General features: G+C 35.7%; 5 protein-coding genes across 10 annotated transcripts in view; 1 reads left to right on the forward strand and 4 right to left on the reverse strand.

The window, feature by feature from the left end:
- Nucleotides 1-11520, reverse strand: part of Pkn (serine/threonine-protein kinase N) — a 32105-nt gene extending 20585 nt beyond the window's left edge. Inside the window, exons 1-3 of one of the 5 annotated variants that reach the window (XM_072911530.1) lie at nt 11003-11520; nt 7138-7266; nt 4308-4509 (exon numbers count right to left, since the gene is read on the reverse strand). In XM_072911530.1, the coding sequence (XP_072767631.1) occupies nt 4308-4509; nt 7138-7266; nt 11003-11026 (355 nt within the window). In that variant the 5' untranslated portion in view covers nt 11027-11520. Of the gene's footprint in view, nt 1-4307; nt 4510-7137; nt 7267-8178; nt 8982-11002 lie in introns of those variants that run through there. The other 4 variants (XM_072911527.1, XM_072911528.1, XM_072911531.1 and 1 more) reach the window with 4 other exon arrangements.
- Nucleotides 11521-11803: 283 nt separating this feature from the next.
- Nucleotides 11804-14729, reverse strand: Cog6 (conserved oligomeric Golgi complex subunit 6). 2 transcript variants are annotated; one of them, XM_072886622.1, is made up of 9 exons: nt 14422-14725; nt 14013-14287; nt 13798-13942; nt 13511-13722; nt 13203-13423; nt 12750-13141; nt 12513-12674; nt 12219-12380; nt 11804-12138 (listed from the first exon to the last, which is right to left on the reverse strand). In XM_072886622.1, the coding sequence occupies exons 1-9, from the start codon at nt 14497-14499 to the stop codon at nt 11905-11907; spliced, it is 1881 nt and encodes a 626-aa protein (XP_072742723.1). In that variant the 5' UTR covers nt 14500-14725; the 3' UTR covers nt 11804-11904. The 2 variants fall into 2 exon arrangements, with proteins under 2 accessions (XP_072742723.1, XP_072742725.1); XM_072886624.1 differs by lacking the exon at nt 11804-12138 and having other exon boundaries at nt 12506-12674; nt 14422-14729.
- Nucleotides 14730-15212: 483 nt separating this feature from the next.
- Nucleotides 15213-16457, forward strand: Selt (selenoprotein T). The gene is made up of 4 exons (XM_072886478.1): nt 15213-15494; nt 15735-15864; nt 15948-16131; nt 16212-16457. The coding sequence occupies exons 1-4, from the start codon at nt 15355-15357 to the stop codon at nt 16340-16342; spliced, it is 585 nt and encodes a 194-aa protein (XP_072742579.1). The 5' UTR covers nt 15213-15354; the 3' UTR covers nt 16343-16457.
- On the reverse strand, nt 16441-18502 carry LOC140662823 (PITH domain-containing protein CG6153). Its single transcript, XM_072886477.1, has 6 exons — nt 18284-18502; nt 17572-17756; nt 17405-17448; nt 17238-17312; nt 17041-17145; nt 16441-16900 (listed from the first exon to the last, which is right to left on the reverse strand). The coding sequence occupies exons 2-6, from the start codon at nt 17743-17745 to the stop codon at nt 16693-16695; spliced, it is 606 nt and encodes a 201-aa protein (XP_072742578.1). The 5' UTR covers nt 17746-17756; nt 18284-18502; the 3' UTR covers nt 16441-16692.
- Nucleotides 18503-18937: 435 nt separating this feature from the next.
- On the reverse strand, nt 18938-20300 carry Emc8-9 (ER membrane protein complex subunit 8/9). Its single transcript, XM_072911375.1, has 5 exons — nt 20036-20300; nt 19681-19757; nt 19529-19598; nt 19355-19449; nt 18938-19260 (listed from the first exon to the last, which is right to left on the reverse strand). Exons 1-5 carry the CDS (start codon nt 20237-20239, stop codon nt 19089-19091), a joined length of 618 nt encoding a protein of 205 aa, XP_072767476.1. The 5' UTR covers nt 20240-20300; the 3' UTR covers nt 18938-19088.
- Nucleotides 20301-20470: the final 170 nt, after the last annotated feature.

A 20470-nucleotide genomic window follows, 5' to 3' on the forward strand; every position in this document is an offset into this window, starting at 1 on the left:
AGCATATTTGAAAATAATATATAATCTATGTAGCAAGAACGCGAGATTTAACACCTTGTAATATCTTTAAAAGGAGAAACATCTCGATGTGCTCCGGTAACCTTTGGCGTAGTTTTTTATCCCGCACCGGACAAATTTTACCATAAATATACCCGAGGCGGCGATTTGCATAAACGGCAAAAGCGTACCGAGAGATTAGCATATGCCTCGAAAAACCTACCGGTGAGTAACCCTGGGCGTTCGGCGAAGTAGCAGTTAAGTTATTAGCATAGAGCCACCGATCGGTTGGCGATCGAGAAAATCGCGGGACCGATCCGATAGAAAGTGCAGCGTTAAAAAGGGCGTAATGTGGCGGCCGTTAAGCGAAAATCACTCGAGATAAGGATGTTCGAGCAATATCGCACTGCTGATCCATGCGCAGTGCGATCGCCGCGCGCAATTTCCCCGAGATGCAATGAGGAGATAAATTGGATAATTATCTGCGAGAATGACGCTCGTTGTGGTACCCTCGATAATGGTTGATACGGCGAGGAGGGGGGATAAGGCAGCGGCTACCGGAACCTATCGGTTATCCACGATCATTGAATGATCGTAGGCGTCAATTGTCATCCATGGCGAGCGCGAACGCGAGCGAGAGAAGAATCTGCACAGCAGAGCTGTCAGAGGCAGCATCGATACGACAAACGGAACGAGTTACAAGATGAGATCAATAAGCTCTCGTAGTTCAACGAGGTTTATCGATCTAGTCCATTTGCTGATTTATTAGCTCGAGAATTGGAATTTCCGCGATAAATTTATCATCGTCTACGTCACAAGTATCACACGTATGTTGGAAAAGATAATATTTCGAGATTTTTACACTCCGATTTTTAGATTACAACATCCTAAGGTCAATATACCTTTGATATAACATAATCAAATGTAATTACACAAGTGTTTAAGCGCGTGTGGAGCAACGCAACGTCGACGAGAACAAACATCTACATCGTAAAGCGACGTCTCTCTGCATGTAATAAAGATCACAGAAGGCGTACCGATTTGTAATCGGCAAAAAGGGAGCATCTGAGTCGATTAAGAGATTTTACGAACGTTGAGATGAGTGTGTTGGTTGCTCCAGTTATACGAGAGCGCAATGCGCTATCTTGTCTGACAGTGTGGTATCTGACAAGCATTGTAGAATTTTATTAAATCCGGTCTTTTATTAAATATATATTTGATAGCTACGGAATGTTCGATTTTAACGATACAAAGTATTTTATGTACATAAGAATGTGGGAAACATTCTTATAAATTAAACAAATTCCGACAATTGAATCTAACGTTATTATTACGTTACTAATAAATAATTTTAGAGAGTATGATTTTTTTATCGCGAGTATTTCGATTACGAAAGCACGAACTTTGATGTTCCACGTCAGTGGCAGCGCTTTAAACAACGCCTCAAGTAACTTATTTAGTTGCGAACTGTACGCGCGGCCACTTAAAATTTATTAACTCATAAATTCTCGGCCCTCGTACCGTTACCGCGTTACGTACCACGTGCATGTTCGATAAACTGCACTTCATAAATTCATGCGGTATCGCGCGGTCAATAAGCTTGAAATCGATTCGTCTCGTATCTAAATCTAGCAGAATTTCCGCGATTGGATAGCGCCAGCGTATCGCTGAATCGTGATTCATCCGGGATTTCTCCCACGAAAAGAGAGCAGTCTCTCACAACGTTAGAATGCGGGAAATATAACATATTTCTTTTTATAATATAAAATTTTTTCAAACAAGCAACTATCAACTTGGCGAATAAAAGCCATACGCGAATGTTAATGCGTAAATTTCTTAGAAATTAATTTTTTCTGCGAAAATTAATTTAAATATTAAGAGCCCTATATCCGAAATATGAAATTTTTAGTTTAATAATTCGGCAAAAATTCATTACAAATTTCTAGCAGAAAGAAATAAAAATTTACAACTTATTTTTCAAGGAATTCCAGCATCTCTGCTTTAATCATTTCTCCGCAGAATTTTATGCCTGTAATGTGCGCGCGATTTCGGCTGTCGCGGGATCTTAAATCGGGCCCGAGACAGGTAGTCCATAAAGATGGGGCGGGCAGACGGAAGGAGGAGAAGGGCTTCCCCGGAGAGCGTCGACGATGGAATGCGAAAGCGTGGGTTCGGTTCGGCCGTAACGCGATCTCGATATACAGCGACGAGAACGCGCGGTGGTGGTGATCGCGGAGGGGGCCCGATGAGAGCTTCGGGGCCCAAACCCAAAGGTGTACGCATGTGTAACGGTACTCTCTGCGCGATCGCTCGATTCGATCGCCTCTCTCGTAACGCGTTCTCGATCGTCTCTCGTACGATGTGTGCGTACACGTATATGTATATGTACGTATACACGCGCGTTTTCGCCGTCTCGGCGGAACTGGAAAGTGAACGAGCGTTGTCGTCGTCGGCGTCTGCTTTGAGGAAAGAGAGGAGCGTTGGACTTTCTCCCGCGAGATCCCGAAACTATAGTCTCGATCCAATCGGTTATTTCGCATCAAAACTCGAAAAGATTGACATCTCTTTTCATTTTATCATCTCTCGCGATCATTGAGCTTTTAAGCATTAATGACAGAAAAAAACGACAAGAATCGTCGCATCCAATCGATACGACGATTCTTGTCGTACTGAGGGAAACTGAATGAATAGCCCCCCAAGACAGGTTGCTAATTGTAAGTCCCGAGACCGAATACGCGACGATGACTGACTTAACTGGAGTGGATACAGAGAGAGCGTCGGGGTCCAAGATATAAATAGCCGCTACCACTTACCGTCAATTCAAAGCGAGCGCAAGACTGTAGTTCCTCTGTACAACTCATCGCGAAATAACGCAGTGAAAAATACTCCTCAAGAGTCAAACGATTCTTTGCTCAGAAGTCAACGTATTAGATTAGCCTATTTTAATTACGTATAAAATTATCATCGGAAAAGGTCAATACGCGGTAGTCAATACAGACGGATAAATTTTCTCAAAACCAATTTCTCCAAATATTCAAGTCAGTACTGAGAGACATTCAAAGTCAAATTACAACAGCGTTAAGTAAAATAAGTCGTCGATTAAATTTGCATTATCAACGAGACGGACACGCGATATTGCAATAGCGAGAGGCAGCCACGACATCTGATTATAAAGAATTTTGTTAATTGTTTCTAATTTATGTTTCCCGCGGCAGAGGGGGATTTCGAGCCAAGGGAAGAACAGTCGACACGCAGATGTATATAATTGTCGTCCCTTTGTTACTGGTCGAAACTGCTAGCGGCTACATGGAATTGAATGCCGTTTTAACCCGTCGCGCGTGTATATATTTGCTAGATCAAATCGCAAACAGCACGGAATTCAGCTGATACACAGATCAATGTCAGAGAGAGAAAGAGAGAGAGAGAGAGAGAGAAAGAAAGAGAAAGAGAGAGAGAGAGAGAGAAAGCAAGAAAGAGAGAGAGATAGAATGATGATTATTTTAATATCAAAGCATATTATTTTAAATTAAATGTTCATATCAATCACGATGAAGAAGATATAAATATGTCTCTCGCTATATTTATCTCCCTCTTTCTTTATATTTATCTCGTTGATCGTTGTCTCTTTAACTTTAATGTAGGGATCCGTATCTAACGCACAGCGATATAACGATCGATGAGTCAGAAACGTCATTGCGTCGAAGAGATACGCTTGATTTGTCGGCGACGTAATGGCGACATAGGGCGTCTAGCTCCCGGCATGCTCGGACGAGCTTTGTAAACCCGAAGACATCACCTCGTTAGCGGGTGAAGTTATTAAGTGCTCCCTTGTTAACGAGACAGAACGGTCGTTAACGCGATCAGAGAGCTGTATACCGGAACATTGACTATTATATCTATCGATATGATAAATCAATAGATAAATAGTAGAGCGATATAATTGCTGCAAGAATAAACGTGAAATTATCGAGTTTCGTGAAAGTGGGAAAAAGATTCCTCGAATTTACGATAACACGATACGCTTATCGAATATAAGCGCCTCGAATATTCCAAAGTGCATTTTAATTGCTTGCAACTTTCTATATTTTACGCTGATTCATATAATAATATCTGTTAAATTAAGTCGTAAGCAGAAGAGAAATAAATTTCTCGTCATTTACGTCGGTGATATTTTTCACGATGATATTTGTCACAAGAACGAGACTGAATGCGAAGACAGCGTTTCATTACGTAAAATCCGTTTAAAATCGTTTTCGAAGAAAATTGAGGCAGAGAATTGGTACCTCTTTTCGCGGCTACACTTTACCAACCTTGACCATTGGAGTGATTCTGTTGCGGTGATTGGGGCTGGCCCTGCGTCAGTATAATTTGGCTCTCGAGCTGCTGGAGCTCCGCCTGGAGTTCGTTCAGCTTGCTATTCGCCTTCTTCACGATCGTCGCGACGTCAGAGAGCGACTTGCGATCGGTCGCGACCTCTCTTAACTTCTCCGCACCAGCCTTAATCTTCAGTTCCTGTAAAAAGAAAGAACGCAGAAATTTATAAATAAAATATGATCTTAAATGGAATCAATGTTATATGGAATATTATCATCGATAATATAGAATATAATCGCCGATAAGAAGTGGTTTCAGTTATATATAAAAGTAGTACTGTAAACAGTGAAATCTCATTGAAAGAATCAGTTGTAGCGGTTTCAATCAATAATATTTTAAATTGTGTCTCATATTATAATATATATATATATATATATATATATATATATATATATGTGTGTGTGTGTGTGTATAAATTAATTTAATTATTATATTTTCTGTTAAAGAAATATCTAAATTTAAATCTTATTCATTTCTTATAAGTTTATCACATCTTAAAAATAAAAAATGTAGCATGTATATATAATTCTAAATTTGAATACTAATTATAATATGTTCTATGTATGTTTGTGTGTGTATAGAAAAAATCTAAAATAAATAGAAAAACTTTAAAAGTTATATATTACAATTAATGCACAATGGTGATATTTTTCAGTAAAATGTAATAATTAACGAGATGGAGGAACAAAGCAGGAGCATTTTTACTGAAAGTCAGTAATAATATAATATAATAATACTCATTGTGTCACTGCTTTAGTCAGAGATAATTTCACTAATTTAGTTTAGAGAGTATACGCGGGACACCCGTGCATCGCGAAGTGAATAGCAGTTGTGAATGACCACCGCGCTTGTTTCGGGCGAAAAAGCAAAGTCTTGTGTTCCGCGAAATTTAACTGCATACATTTATTATGCGGTCGGCATGTTGCTCGCATAAAGCGCATCCATCGTGCCGCTCCTTCATATAGTAAATGAGACGTAAAATTGCACACGTGCCCAATGATACCCTTCGCTATTCTATTACCGGCTGTTGCACAGTCGCGAATGTTCGCGATGAATCACTCGATAGGGTTTTTATTTTCTAATCTAGAGCGTGTTACAGCACGCGCCATGCAATCTCCAACTATTGCGCCAATATATATTGAGCGAAACAAAAAGAATTTTTCTTCGACAATCATTACTAAAAAAATAAAAGAAATAAACCTGTTTGTTTAACCTGTTTATCTTATCTTTCAAAAATAACAAAATAATAAAAGAGAAAATAATGGACGAAATAATAGCGCAATTGAAATGAATGGTCGATTTCTGAGACACTTTATATGCATCCATTCTGTTTACAACGCTGCAGTTGACTTACCGTTTGCAGCAAATTGCTCTGATAACAAGCATTTATGAAAATGTGCTACGTTAAGAAACCTATCGTATCGCATATTATTACATTTACACACGAACGGCTCTATTTCACAGTGGATCCATTAACGGTAGATATTGGTTAAAGACGACTCATAACGAGTCTCTCGTAAAGGTGTTTACAAGTAAGTACCGAGAGATGGAACGGGAGGAAATAGTAAGGGAAAAAAAGGAGAGTGAGAGAGTGAGAGAGAAAGGGAATCGTATCGCCGGACGCAAAACTCGTTTCTATACGCGAGTCGCAGAAACGTTCGGACCACCCTCAAGTTTTCATTCGCAATGTGATTTAAAACGCACGTTCCGGGGCGCGCATCCGGAAACCATCGATCATGAAATCTTATTACGCGTGTACCTGGCACCGGATATTAAAACACGTATAAGCGAAAAGTTCAATCGCGCATAAATACTTTTACGAGAGTGCCTGTTCAATCTTATAAAAAAAATTCTTTAATCTTCGAGGCATTTTTTTTATATATTCAAAATTCTAGATAAAGAGAATATTTTAAAGATTCTTTGGTGCAATTTTCTAAAATAATTTTTTTATCGTACACATTTTCTAACGCTTTTCACTTTTCATATGAAGGAAAGACACAAAGCTTAAGTTTCAAGTGCGAGATTTACAAATGTACTAAAAAAAACTAAATAACTTCCTTTTTAAAATAACAATTTTTAACTTTTGTCATTTTCATTTTTTTATCATTAAAAATTAAAATGAAGAATATGTACTACATATTTAATTTTTGTTAAGACATTAAATATATAAACAGAGATAGATAAATATATTTATAATTTACAGTATAAAAACAAAATTATTAAAGAGAGAATTTTTTTTTAATTCCCTGAGTCCCAATAAAATTCCATGAGAGTACAAAAAATATTTCCAGAGAATTCCAGGTTTTCTATTTTTTTTCAAGGAATATACATCCTGCTTTACTACCTTGTAATCTTATAGCACTCCGGATACATAAGATTATCGAAGAATCCATTTCCATCGATTATGAAAAAACAAGATTGATTAGTTCTATATAGTCCTTAGTCTCTTCACTAGTATCATAAATGTCTAATTGTAAGTCTAATTGTAAATTATCTATTATTTTTTTATTCGAGAAAGAGATTAAAAACAGTAAATGTTTTAAGATTAAATAAGGAGAGATTAATTGAATTAATTTTCAAAATAAAAAAAAAACATGGATTATTATCTTAGAGAAAAAGAGGGAAAGAGGACAGTATACACAGAATAGAGAGAAAATAAAATGCGCAGAATAAGAGGTGTCGAGACTAGCTATCGTGTATACAGAGAAAAAAAGTGGCTTCGCAGAAGTTGACAGTCGACGAAGGTGTAAGCGAAACTCGACATACCTTGCGTATTTCTCGGCGTATGTGTTCCCGCAGCACGTCAAGACGAGCCGGCAAGGGCACCTGGTCACTGCCAGCAACTCCATACTTGCTCGACAGTTCGTAAAGAACTGGGTGCCTGATGTAATCGCCCTGAAACAGATTCCAAGTTCGATCTCGCGTTATTGACGGCTAATGTATCGCGAGCAGAATTTAGGCAAAGCCACGAGAGCGATAAGGTCGAGCGGCTTGTCGGACGATTAATCATTCTCCAACTATAAATCCTTTCTCCGCAATTTATAATATTGAAATAAAGCTTTTTGCTTTTGTTTTATTAATAAATTTAAAATTATAAGAAAAACATATTATATTATACATAGTATTATAAATAATATTGTAAATACATATATTCAATCCACTTCCTATCTTTTTTATCTGCGCTATGTGCTAAGCAAGATTCATATCAATTGATGATCGATATTTTACTGTGTTTAGAAACACAGATTACATAGTCGATATCATAAAGATGTAATCTTTCAACATTACATCCGCGTTGATATTCTGTAATAAGGATGAGCGCAGTGATTTCACGAGAGTGTTGAGATAATACCGGATGGAAATTGTGTCGATGATCGGAGATATCGCCGAGAAAACATCGTGGAATACACATCTCCTAACCGGAAATCGTCTGGCGCGGCGGACATATGGCCTACTCGTAAGAGATACGGATATAGACTCTAGGCAAGCAACACACGCGAGAGGGGAAAGTATCGATCTCTCGCGGTTTTGCAATGGCTGGCGCGAAACAACATCGTCCATTGTGCGTGGATGGGTGTCAATCCACGTTGCGATTCAATTAGTTCGCCCATTGAAACATTCAAGGGTATTCGATTAGTTTCTACAACGGACGCGAACCTACTTCAAATGTACAATGAGAAAGATATAATCCGCGAGTCGCAGTCGACGATTCTAAGTCATATCTGTCAGGGACTTGTGTTGTGTCAGCTGTTCGATTTTTCTAAAGAGCACGTCTAACTTAAAGTTTGACACAATTTAAAAACGTACCGCACGTGGCGCGATGCAAGTTTGGAAGTATTTAGAACTGGCCTTGGTCAACGAGATGCATCTGCCCGCGCCCGATTTCTTCTTCGTTTTATTCACGTTGATAAATGACATTTTTATTCCGTGAGAGAAACGCGACTTTACCGTAAACGAAATGTCCGAGATATCTCTGACCCTTGTTAACGCATTATCGAGCGATACGTCGAAATAAAGAGAATAGACGCTGTAGAGATAGTCACCCTATTAATAACATGTTATTAAAACATACACGTTTGAATAAGAAAAAAAAACAACAGTTTCCGATTGATCTATTACTAAATCACACAGTCACTATGAGCGATAATCTCGAAGTTACAACCGTGCAGGCAACGTAACCACGTAAACGTCGACCACCTGTTGCAGCGAAAATCTACAATATCACGTCCGCGCACCGTATTTCCACTATCGCTATTACACTCGAAACTTAGATATAACAAAACGACATTTTTACACACGGAGAACGTGACACATGCTCCTTCGAATTTGAGAATTCGACTGAAGAAGATACAGTGCCAACGCGCTACGCCGTTATCTCTTATCAGCCATACCGATAACAGCGATATATTCGAATGCAAAAACCTGCACTCATATCGTCTCACGATGCTTACATAAAGAAGACGAAGGTACTTAAGAAAACAACAGATTAATTTCTTTGACTAACGTGTACCTAACTTGATGCAATCGTATCACGCATAAGTTGTTTGCCTCAAGATTTGTAATACATACATTTAAGTAAATAAGCCCATTTGTATACATCACATTAAATCTCATTTGTAAGTTTTCGTAAACAAAATTTTTTTTTAATTAGTTACTTTATGAGTAATCTTAATAAATTCAATTTAGCAAGAAATGTATACGAATTTATATTTTAAATTAATATATAAAATATATATTTATAATAATACTAAAATATAAATTAATTTATATATATATATATATATATATATATATATATATATATATATACAGTATTATGTAACAGCATATGACTATTAAGTTTACTGAAATTGTGCTATGTTAAAAATTGTTGCACAAAATTGTGACACCTCATTTTACAATTGAACTGTACAAGTTATACTTTGTATAAATTACAAATTGCCAGACGGAGATAGGAAATGATGAAAACTCTAACTGTCTTCGAGGAGAATGAAAGTAGCTGGACATTAAAATTTAGGAGAGCTGAGACGGATCTCTCTCGGGGAGAAATTCGCGTACGAAATTTGTCTGACACTAACACACTGACGCACAATCTATTTTTATACATTCTACAATATTTGTGCCATGTACAATAATTCCGGGAGGTCAACAGACGTCGCGACGTCATAGGAACTTCCCTTTTCCCCGGTGAACGAGCGTTTTTGCTTTGAGGAGCTTGAGAAATATATACGAGCAGTGTGTCTGACTCACACGTAAGCGGAGCTCTGCTCCGACATGGAGAATTGTTTTTGCTGATGCAAACATCCCAGGCGAACCATTACGTGTGTTGAGCGCAACGTCAAATTTAGAAAACATCTCTAACATCTGCGATAGCATTGAATTATCGATCCATTAATAATTCATTAATACAACTACATTACGAGAACATTTTAATCTGGCACGTATATAAAATATGCTGCAAAATTCGCGTATGTCATAGAATCAACACGTGATATATTAAAAAAGAAAAAAAGAATTTTATGTAAAATCCAGGACTAAAATTATTACATCCGTGATATTCTCGATATTATTTCTCGCAGAATCTGAAAGAGCTAATAGTCTGATATCGGAAAGCAAATTCTTGATCGAAAATGAGATTCGCAGTTATAAACGTGAAAGTTTCGGCGCTGATTCCATGACTCTCGGTTTCCATGATTCTCTGATTCGACCACGTATTAAACGATGCACAACTCTCGATGCTTGTGTTGTCAACCGAACGCGCTCCTCGGTCTCGTCGGTAAATGAGGCTCGCGGGGGAGCAGGTGTTACCGGGGACCAACCGGCGCGAAAAGTCAGTCGGGACCGGTTACACTAATGCCTGACTTTACCTTCTCCGTCTATACATCAAGTGAAACGATAACCAGGAGTGAAATCGGTATCGTTTCGACAGGTTGAAATTTCAATGCTGAAACATTTATTCGCAATGATTCACAAGATTAATTAGATGCGAAAAGTAACATAACATACGCAGTACAAATTCGGATTAAGGAGTATTTAATTAATTAATTTTCTTCGCCTATACTGCAAATAGAAATACAATCTCGGAGCAAGCGACAAACCGCGAAGCGGACAGAGTCAATTAACTCAAGTAGCTTAACCAACTAAATGCTAGTTACATCAACGTCGGTTAATCCTCTCGTAGGGTAAAAATTTTCTTTCCACGGTAATTTAGAAGAGAACACAGCATGGAAAGCCGTTGATTAGAGTCAATTAACCCGGACGATCGGTGTAGGAGGCGGAGCGAGTAAGAAATCGGATGCATATCAGGTGTGCGCGATCCGTCACGCTTGGTTTCCCGGTCGGCTCAGAGAGCACGCTCGTCGCGAAGCACGAAAACATCAGCGTCGATTTCCCGTCATCGCGACGAGGGAAAGCCTGCGAGCCCCCTCCCTGCCATCGCACCTGGGGCCGCTGTACAAATGCATGTGCCCCGCGAATGAGAAAGATGAGAACGCGTTCTTCGGAGAAATTCGCGTCCTGAGAAAAGTGATCGACTATGGCGTCTGGGATAAGGCACGGAGGAGACTCAGCGAGCGCGCCCGAGTTTCGTAAAGGGAGCGCGAAGAGATGCTTGGAGGCCGCGGAGACTCACCTGATAATAGCTCGATTCCGCCATCTTGCTCCCGCACTTCTCTCTTTCTCTCTCTCTCTCTCTCTCTCTCTCTCTCTCTTTCTCTCTCTCTCTTTCTCTCGCTTTGTACGCTTTCTCACACACTCTCGCTCACGCACTACCGTCGCTTTCCATCCGTCCTTTGTGCGCGTCGCCAAGAATTGACGTTAGATGGTGGTCCATGGTGCGTTTGACCGCGGCGCCAGAGTTATATTTCACTACGTGCGTCGCGTCGGCGCCGCATTTCGCGTCTGACGGGAGCCGTGATGTGACGCGCGGCGTCGTCAACGAGCCTCTCTTTCTCCTTCTCTTTCTCTCTAAGAGCGCGACGACCGGACAACCGTTTGAGCTCGGGGAATCGTTGCTGACAACGTCGCTAATCGACGACGACGTTGATGAAGCTGCGCGCACCACTACAACATAAGCGGATGAATGAGAGACGCGCGAACAAAATCCGAACACGACCACATTCCACCGCACCGGACTGGCAACTGGCGGCTGGCGACTGACGGAGAACGCCGGGCCAATCGCCGCGCAAGGCGCCGTCGCGGCTGATGCGATCTCGCGAGACCAATCAGCGTTCGCCGTCACCCGCGCTCCGGAATCGCGCGCCAATCGAGAGCACTGGCGCCACGAGATATTAAATTTGATCGTTGTATCGAAGTTTTTTGACAAAGATATCCTGAAAATAATTCCGAGATAATTTTGTTAAATAAACAATAAAATGTTGCGGGAATATTATTAAAAATAATGCAATTTAAGAACATATCAACATATTTTACATTTTTAAAGGATGAAAAGCTCATTTTTTAATATTATTTATTATCGTCTAATTGTGTACATATAGTATATATATCTTTAAAGATCTGTAAAAAAATATACAATTATTGAGAAATTAATGTCTGAACAAGTTCTTCGGGCGTTCTGGAAAAGAGACTGCTAGGGTTTTGGTATAAATTTTTTGGGTTATGACAGGAATCGTACAATTGTTTATATATAGCTCCGATTACTTCAAACGATCGTTTCTGAGTAATCGTACGATGATTGTTGCTTTGTAACAAACTTATTTGTGGCAGTAACAAGACATCCGGCATCACCAGAAACGCCTCTAATTTATTCTGCAAAAAGGATTAAGATATTAATATCTCTCTGCAAGCAACTGTATGTTACTTTATGCAATAAACTGAATCATACTCACAGTAAACTCTTTTACACTGAGGGCATCCATTCCAGGTATGGATGAGAGTGGTCCCTGCTCACGTCCTTGCAGAATAGTGTAAATTGAACCAAGATTCAAATGTGCTACCAAAGAACTAGCTTGTTCCGATGTAAGTGTGTCAATTTGTGCATCTGATTGCGCCTGAATCATATTACTTGCGATTAAAACGTGAGTAGTAATTAAAACTTACAATCAGAGATAAATAAAAAATAATCTCGATATGTCTTACAATTATATCTAATTCTATCGTTTAGATAAAAACTAACCAATCACCTGTAACCTTTCTAATCTCTGATCCATATATTCGTATAATGCTAATGTAGATTGTATCTGATGCATACAATTGAGAAGGTAAACAGCCATATCCACTGTTGGTAATCTAGAGGCTGTTTCATTAACTTCTTGAAGTAATGGATCAATGATACATGACACAATCTGTCAATCATACATAAAGTAACATAAATAAATATTAAAACACAGAAAAGAATACTCTCATTTTAACTTGCATACTTGTAACATGTCCTTTTCCCTGTCTTCAGCTATACTGGCAACAGACAATATTTCATTTAGAAGCAATAACAGTCTGGAAACAGATGGAGCAGGGACTAAATCACTTCCAGGAGGTTCCGCACGCTCTCCAAGAGCGATCCTCGTTTCTCTTTGCAACCTGCTTAGAAAGCTTTTTTCGCTTAAGACCAATAAATCTGTTAGTGTTTGATCTAAAACACTATCAGGTATGACTTGTTCAATAATAGCACGGTAAAATCTAATTAAGGTTGTAACTGAGTACAATACTGTTGCTGGTGCCTCTGTAGATATAACATGCTCTATTCTCGATTTTAAAGGATGGCATAATCCTTCTGTAATGTTGCTTAACGCTTGTTTCACCTGATCTGACACATCTGCAATGAATACATTTCAATATTTAAACAATGTTTAACGTGAAGGAAAATAATTTCTTACCTGTCTTATCACAGCCTTTCACTAAGGTAAGAATGTTTTCTTTTTCTACAGGAATTACTTGATGCAACCATGCAAGCATATCACCAATATATCGTTTAGGATCATTAGCATGCATCTCTATAGGATTTGGTGTTCCAAAACCTTCTCCTAATGTTAATGCATCTATGAAAGATCCCACTAAACTGGTTCTTCTAGTTGCACAATATTCATCTAAAATATATCTAAAAATATTCAATATATCAATTTTGTTTCAATCATATATAATACATATAATACATATACTTGGACTCAGATGTTAATCATCTTACTTAAATAATACTGGTCTATCTTGAAGTTTACTCATAGCCTTAATGAGTAATGGCGCCAAACATTCGTTTTCTATGTTTTTACAATGAGTTTGTGTCCATCGATATAGTCTTTCAAGTGCAGCTTCTTGCAAAAGTGTCATTCTTTGCATTATATCCAAAGCCAATGTCTGATAACCAGACTGCATGAGCACTCTACATTTGCCGTGAATAACCTGAATTTATAATAAAGTTAAATAATGGTAGAAATTATTATCATTATAAAAAATGAATAACACTTAATGCACTACCTGTACTTTATTAACCACAAAAAAAAACTCCTCTGTTATGGGCGACTCTCTAGCTGATCCATGTAAGACACTCAGTTCTGATGGACTCAATTGGAAATTTTTTATAAATGCACTTGCAACTTCCTGTTGTATAGATAATACTTGACTGGAAATAAAATCAAACAATACATTTTATTGACGTTGCAATCATTATCATTATTAAGTTATTCTCTCACCTTTCATTCTGGAGTTTTGTTGTTTGTTCTATAAGCTGCGACGTTTGAGCTTTTGTAACTTGCAAGCGATTAGTCATAGACTGTACAGCTGTATTCATTGCTAAAACATCTTGATAAACATCATCCAAGGAAGCTTTAACTTCTTTAAAGGCCGCCAAAAATTCTTCGTTTATCGCCAGACTCCTTCTTTCTATTTTGCTACGCAAGTTTCGACGAGAATTCAACGTGTTCTCAGTGAAAAACGTAGACAACTCTTTTAAAGCTTCCAACGTGTCCTATAAAATATATTACACGAAATTGTAACATTTTCCTTTTTATCGCAGTCAGTTAATGTTTCAAAAGTAATTAAATCTTGAATGTTTACAAAATAGGATTTATATAAATAATCATAATTGATCATAGTTTTTACCTTATCATGTTCTACTCTAGACTCCAATAATTTATTAACTCTCCGCACTAAAGCGGAATTAATATTTTTTTCGCTCATCGTGAATTCAGATTTTTAAAATCTATCAGCAAACGCATAACCTATATACAAATGTCAATGGAACCATGACAGTAATCAGATGGTATTGTACACGTCATCCATATGTACAGTCTCTTACAAAATTTTAGACATTTAATCGGAGATAACGAACATCATTGAATAATTTATTAATCACCTTTTATATTTCTGATAGATAAAAAATGAACAAAAAGAATTGCCATTGACAATGGACAAAAAAAAAAAAGAACAAAAATTTTTTCAATAGATACGTAGTAGCATTATCTGAAGCGTGTCCATTGGATGTATTTAGTCCAACAATCGCTCAGTTAGCAACTATGATTGGCGTAGCTTTTAAAATTTGGATAGATATAGAGTATATCCAATCACGAATAGTTGTCCACTGACAAGCGCTCAATGAGCGGTTGTGCTGCACTCACGATATCTCGTCGCACGTGGTGACAGATGATGACATGCAATCTGTCAGAATGATGTTTTTATAATAAATGACGCAAATTGCTTGTCGATAATATCGATAGATTGGATAATTGATTATTATTTTCTCGCTGTGATATGTAGAAAATTACGTATATAAGAAAATAAGGCGGCTAATAAATGTCGATATTCTCGATTCGATAGGTCGCTACGACGCGGCGAGAAAGAGAAAGAGAGAGAAAAAGAAAGTGAGAGAGAGAGAGAGAGAAAGAAAGAGAGAGAGAGAGAATGTGTGGAATGTGGAATACGTCGAGGCACGAGATATTACCGATACCATTTATGCAGTAATTCGATGCGTTTAGTTGCATTTAGTTGTCGCGTGAGTGAGTGCGATTGTTTTTTCTTCGATGAATTAGGATAAATATGCGTTGGTTAATACTGTGTATTCTCTGTCTGTGCATCCTCGCAATTTTGCTGGTGCACGGCATAGATGCGAATAGCGAGGAAGTGCCATTAACCAAATTCGGCGCAAAGACTGGGCCAACTTTAAAATTCTTTTATTGGTAAGATTAGATTAACGATCCGTTTGTTGATTTTTATTTGGTAAACGCGGCAACCGTAACTAGAGACATTCGTTCTTTGCCCTATAAGATAATAGAGATGTAACGATCGTTAAATGTAACAATATAGGCCTAAAAAGATACTTGTTGAGCTTTAGGTCATTCTGAAGTGATTATTGCCACATTATGGTTTGAAAATTTAATTCTTATTTCTTAAATAAAATTAACGTTTTCTTGTTACAGTTACTCATGCGGCTATAGAAAAGCATTTGATCAATATGTGAGTATTCTTAAGCAAAAATATCCAGAACTTCACGTCGAAGGAGAGAATTTTAATCCACCAGGTTACAATATGTTAATTGCAAAAGCGCTGGTAATTGAACTCATTGTTTTTACATGCTTACATTCACTATGCTGATTTATATATTTTATTTTTATACAAACTTATATGTTTAGGGAACACTGAAAATATTGATAATTGTTTTAATTGTAAGTGGAGTCGACTTTGGATTGCCTCTAACATCAGTATGGCAATGGTGTATAAGCAATCGTTTTTATTCCTGTGTACTAATTTTCTTGCTTTGCAATGCAATAGAAGGGCAATTGATTTCATCAGGTGCATTTGAAATACATTTTAATGGTAAGTGTAAGTTTTTGATCGTTTATATGATTTTTTTACATTGAATATTTGATTATTATATTTACTATGGTATGTTTTAGATGTTCCTGTTTGGTCAAAACTTGAAACCGGCAGGATACCTCAACCACTCGAATTGTTTCAAATAATTGATTTCCATTTAGATATGCAGTTTTCAGACATGGATGTTGGAAAGATCAAATTTCAAACATAAAACGTAATTTTATTTTATATTTAAAAATTAATGTAATTATATGCCATGCCACAGGAAGTTTGCTAATGGTATAATGTGATGAAAATATGTACAATATATTTGCTAAGTAAGTAAACTTTCTTTAATGTACATTTCTTATCATACATAATTCCAATAGAAATATAAAAATATACATATAATTGAAATAAAACTGTTACAAAAATTTCTTATTACAGGATTTTCATTAAAAAATTTGATACATTATATGAATTTTCACAGCAGGATATAGTATATTATCTTGTAATCTTTGCAATATCACTTGTTTTCTATATTTAAGATCAAGCTTTCGAGAATAAATTTCAATTAAGATATCATTTAATCACCTTACTGATTTCACTGAAATCAGTTGGATGATCGCTAATTAAAGGACGTGCTTCGTATGTACAAATAGTTACACCATGTTTATGGGTTGGAATCCATTCTCCTTTGAGACCAATATAATAAATTTTAATTTGTTCCATGTTTTGATCACCAACAAAATAGAGACTTAAATGTTGTACCGATGAAAACTTCACAGTTCTATAAGAATTTATAATGTCTAAATTTTATGTTTTAATATCTTAGTTTTAATTTTTAATATCTCATAAGAAAGAGCATTTTGTTCATAATTAAAGTTATGAAAATTTTATAAATCGTATAAATAAAATGAGCACATATACCTCACAGGATATTCGTGGATCCCATGTAAATCTGTGATTAATTCAAACTCTTGTTCTGGACTAGTATTTACATGATCAAATATCATATGTGGTCGATTTTTGAATCTATTGATACATAAATTTAGTAAAATATGTATTTTATCATACTTTATTTTTTGAATATCAGTATTTTTTTTTGTTAACGATCTTATACTCACAGCTTTACTGTTTTGGGTGAATAATCCTCATCTGCCATTATAATAAGCCCCTTTAATTTTACATCTCCTGTGAAACTGCAAAATATTAAAGTGTTATTAAAGTTATATATATATATATATATATATATATAAAACAATCTTTATAATATATAAATTAGTGTACTTACGGTATATTGAAGAGGAGTTCAGCATCTACATCACTTTGGACATACTAAAATAAAATAAAAAATAAATAAACTTAAAAAATGTAATCCAAGAAACTACTGCAAAATTTTATAAGAAATATTAAGATATATTTGAGATATGCAAAAAGACAATTTTATATTATAGATACCTTGGATCTATCTAATCTTTCTTCCCATTTTTTAAAAACTTTTACACCACTACCTTCCTCAGATTCATTTAGACATTCTATTTTATCTTTATCTATTTTTTCATATAATGAATTATAATTTACACCTAATTCTATCGTATCATGTGTACTGCCACAATTACATCGATGTCCCATGCTTGCACAGCCTATTAACAATACAAAAAAAATTATAAATAAACTTTAAAATTTAGTATCAATACAATTTAAAGTTATTGAATATAAATATTTAAAGTATATAAACAACTTCTTTGTTCGAAAGATCATCATAAAGGTTCTAAAACAACATATTATGGATAGGTAAAAAAAACTATGAAATCCAAATAAACAAATTTTTTCTTCAAGTTATACATACTAGAATAAAAACTTAGTTAAATTCAAAATAGATTGTACTTTTATATCATAAATATTATCTTGTAATATATATAAATATATTGTTTTCACTCCTATATATATAGATTTATATATGTGTGGTTTGTATATTATATCATTTTTATTAATATAAATTCAATGCACACATGTGCAAATTGAAAAATGCTACATTTATTTTTTTCAAAAAGTATATAAATTACAAATTAATTTTTGTTCGTATTTCTTTCAATATATATTGTTTAAAATGTTTTATTATTGCCGGTTACAAAGATGACTATCGATTTTTGAAATATTTGTCACGTACCTTTATTTGGAAAATGTGTAACTATAAAATGTGGCTGCGATAGGTTAAGTTCACGTAGCAAGATTATTATATTGTTTCAATAATATAACAATTGCAACAAAGTAATATTTTACATATAAATATAAAAGATAGAACGTTCTTCATCAATTGAAAGATACATAAAGACAACGAAGGAAACGTGGAAGTTGTTCTGAAGGATTATTTACACATTGTGAAGCTCCCTCTCCTTTTCAATTTATAGTATATCTAATCGGTCGGTAAACAAAGCGTTACTTTTGTCATAACAGGAAATCGATGTATATGTATATATATCAGTATATATATATTTCAAATTACAATAAAATGTGATTATTCTGTTACTCAACTAAAGATTTTATAATTCATAAAATTGCGTTTTTTTAAATATTTTATAGATTTTTTTCGAGTTTTTTTTGTCCTTCCAATAGAGAGAATATATATATATATATATATCGAGTGAATAATATACATATATTCTCTGTAAATAATAGCTATTTGTAAAATTTTGCATCAATACAATTTAAAATTATTGAATACAAAAATTTAAAGTATTTAAACAACTTCTCTGTTCAAAAGATCATATAAGGTTCTAAACCAAGATATTGTGGATAGGTAGAAAAAACTATGAAATTGAAAAACAGGTGATATTCATTTATAAATTCTATAGCATATGTACATTTGTTACTTTGCATACAGGTGAATGAAATATAGATAGAGAGTGCAACGTAACATATAAATAAAACAATCTTTTATGATTTATGTGTGGAATGGTTGCATTGTCTTTTTTCTATTTATGTTTGTCAACAGCCTCTTCAATAATTTTGTTAAGTTTCTGATTTTGCCAATCAAGGGCAATGTTATCGAGATGGTTGTCAAAATCAACCAGATTCCTGTACTCCTCCGCTTTTAGTAACGAATACATAGCATCTGTGTGTGCAACACCTCCTTCATAAATTATACTGCAACAAAATAACATAACATTTTTTATGCCTAAGTAAAATGGATCTTTCAAAAATTAAAATGTAATTTTAAAATTATATTAAAAGTAGTTACTTTGCTTTATCTTTTGGCTTCCATTTTCCATCTATAGACTGTGAAATTCTCAATGGACTAGATCCCATACCTAGAGTTACTTCTCGATTATCCACCTTGTAAAAAGCAATATAAAATTTGTAAAAATATATATAAAATGTCTTGAGAGAAATGTAATAATTATAATAAACATACCACTACAAGCAGTGCATTATTAAAGTTATCTGCAATTTTATCCGCTATTCTGTGAGCTGGTCTGTCTGTACTATATAAAAAACACAAAAATGAATCAGTATTAATGCAATGTATAGGCTAAAGAAATATCAAGGTAAAAAAATATCAGGTACCTTAAATCATTTATATTCTCGTTGGCTAGATAATAACCTGCCAGGATAAGGCCTTTGCTAGCTGCTAACTGGTCCACCTGTAACATTAAACAGCATTGAACAAGATGTCATATTATTATTACTATTATTTTAACATTTCGAACAAAAAGACTTCAAGAAATTTCAAAAAAAATTGAAATGTGTAAAATCGCCCTCTTGTTATGACAACTCATTGTGATATAGGTTAGGACATTGACATTTCCACGTCACATATCGATTATTGCACATATCAATGTGTATACTTCATACAATATAGTAGGCCGTAAAATTTTGCAAAAGGCTTGATTGCGATAACAAAAGCTCGTCAAATATTTACCAAAGTAAGCGCTATTTCCGCCATTGGGGAAACATGTAGGCATATGTGGAATAAAGGTATCGCGTCCTCGATGTATAGATCCGCCCTACCGTCCTTGTTCTTTTGTTTGCCGAGTAGCAAGCCATTAATCGCACAATGCGGATACTTGGTTGCGTGTAAAATAATTTTACAATATGCGCGAGGCGAAAAGAAAACATTCGTCATCGTCAAGTGTGCACTGTAAACGCGAGCGGACGCGAGGAGACAGTTGTCAGGCCAGTATTGCCAACATTGCGATTGTCAGGCTGGCGAACGTGAGAAACTCTTCTCCCCTATAACCTCGTGGACACTAGCTGCCGCGGTATTTGCCACTATACAAGAGTTTCAAAGTGTTTATGTTTGACCAATCGAAAGAAATTCTCTTTCATTTTCATTGATCAATCAAACAATTTTAAT

This window comes from Anoplolepis gracilipes, chromosome 2, assembly GCF_047496725.1.
Source record: "Anoplolepis gracilipes chromosome 2, ASM4749672v1, whole genome shotgun sequence".
In the NCBI taxonomy this organism is placed as follows: domain Eukaryota; kingdom Metazoa; phylum Arthropoda; class Insecta; order Hymenoptera; family Formicidae; genus Anoplolepis; species Anoplolepis gracilipes.

Excerpts from the sequence above, each read along its gene's own strand:
- LOC140662823 (XM_072886477.1), bottom strand. The coding sequence starts at position 17,745 with ATGGGACATCGATGTAATTGTGGCAGTACACATGATACGATAGAATTA. Across the intron at positions 17,313-17,404 it reads GAACTCCTCTTCAATATACC|TTTCACAGGAGATGTAAAAT; the intron begins GTAAGTACACTA and ends AATATTTTGCAG. Across the intron at positions 16,901-17,040 it reads ATCCACGAATATCCTGTGAG|AACTGTGAAGTTTTCATCGG; the intron begins GTATATGTGCTC and ends AAATTCTTATAG.
- Emc8-9 (XM_072911375.1), bottom strand. The coding sequence starts at position 20,239 with ATGACGAATGTTTTCTTTTCGCCTCGCGCATATTGTAAAATTATTTTA. Across the intron at positions 19,758-20,035 it reads CGGAAATAGCGCTTACTTTG|GTGGACCAGTTAGCAGCTAG; the intron begins GTAAATATTTGA and ends TTAATGTTACAG. Across the intron at positions 19,450-19,528 it reads ATAATGCACTGCTTGTAGTG|GTGGATAATCGAGAAGTAAC; the intron begins GTATGTTTATTA and ends GCTTTTTACAAG.
- Selt (XM_072886478.1), top strand. The coding sequence starts at position 15,355 with ATGCGTTGGTTAATACTGTGTATTCTCTGTCTGTGCATCCTCGCAATT. Across the intron at positions 15,495-15,734 it reads ACTTTAAAATTCTTTTATTG|TTACTCATGCGGCTATAGAA; the intron begins GTAAGATTAGAT and ends TTCTTGTTACAG. Across the intron at positions 16,132-16,211 it reads ATTTGAAATACATTTTAATG|ATGTTCCTGTTTGGTCAAAA; the intron begins GTAAGTGTAAGT and ends GGTATGTTTTAG.
- Cog6 (XM_072886622.1), bottom strand. The coding sequence starts at position 14,499 with ATGAGCGAAAAAAATATTAATTCCGCTTTAGTGCGGAGAGTTAATAAA. Across the intron at positions 13,723-13,797 it reads TTGTGGTTAATAAAGTACAG|GTTATTCACGGCAAATGTAG; the intron begins GTAGTGCATTAA and ends TTATAAATTCAG. Across the intron at positions 12,381-12,512 it reads AGAGATTAGAAAGGTTACAG|GCGCAATCAGATGCACAAAT; the intron begins GTGATTGGTTAG and ends AATATGATTCAG.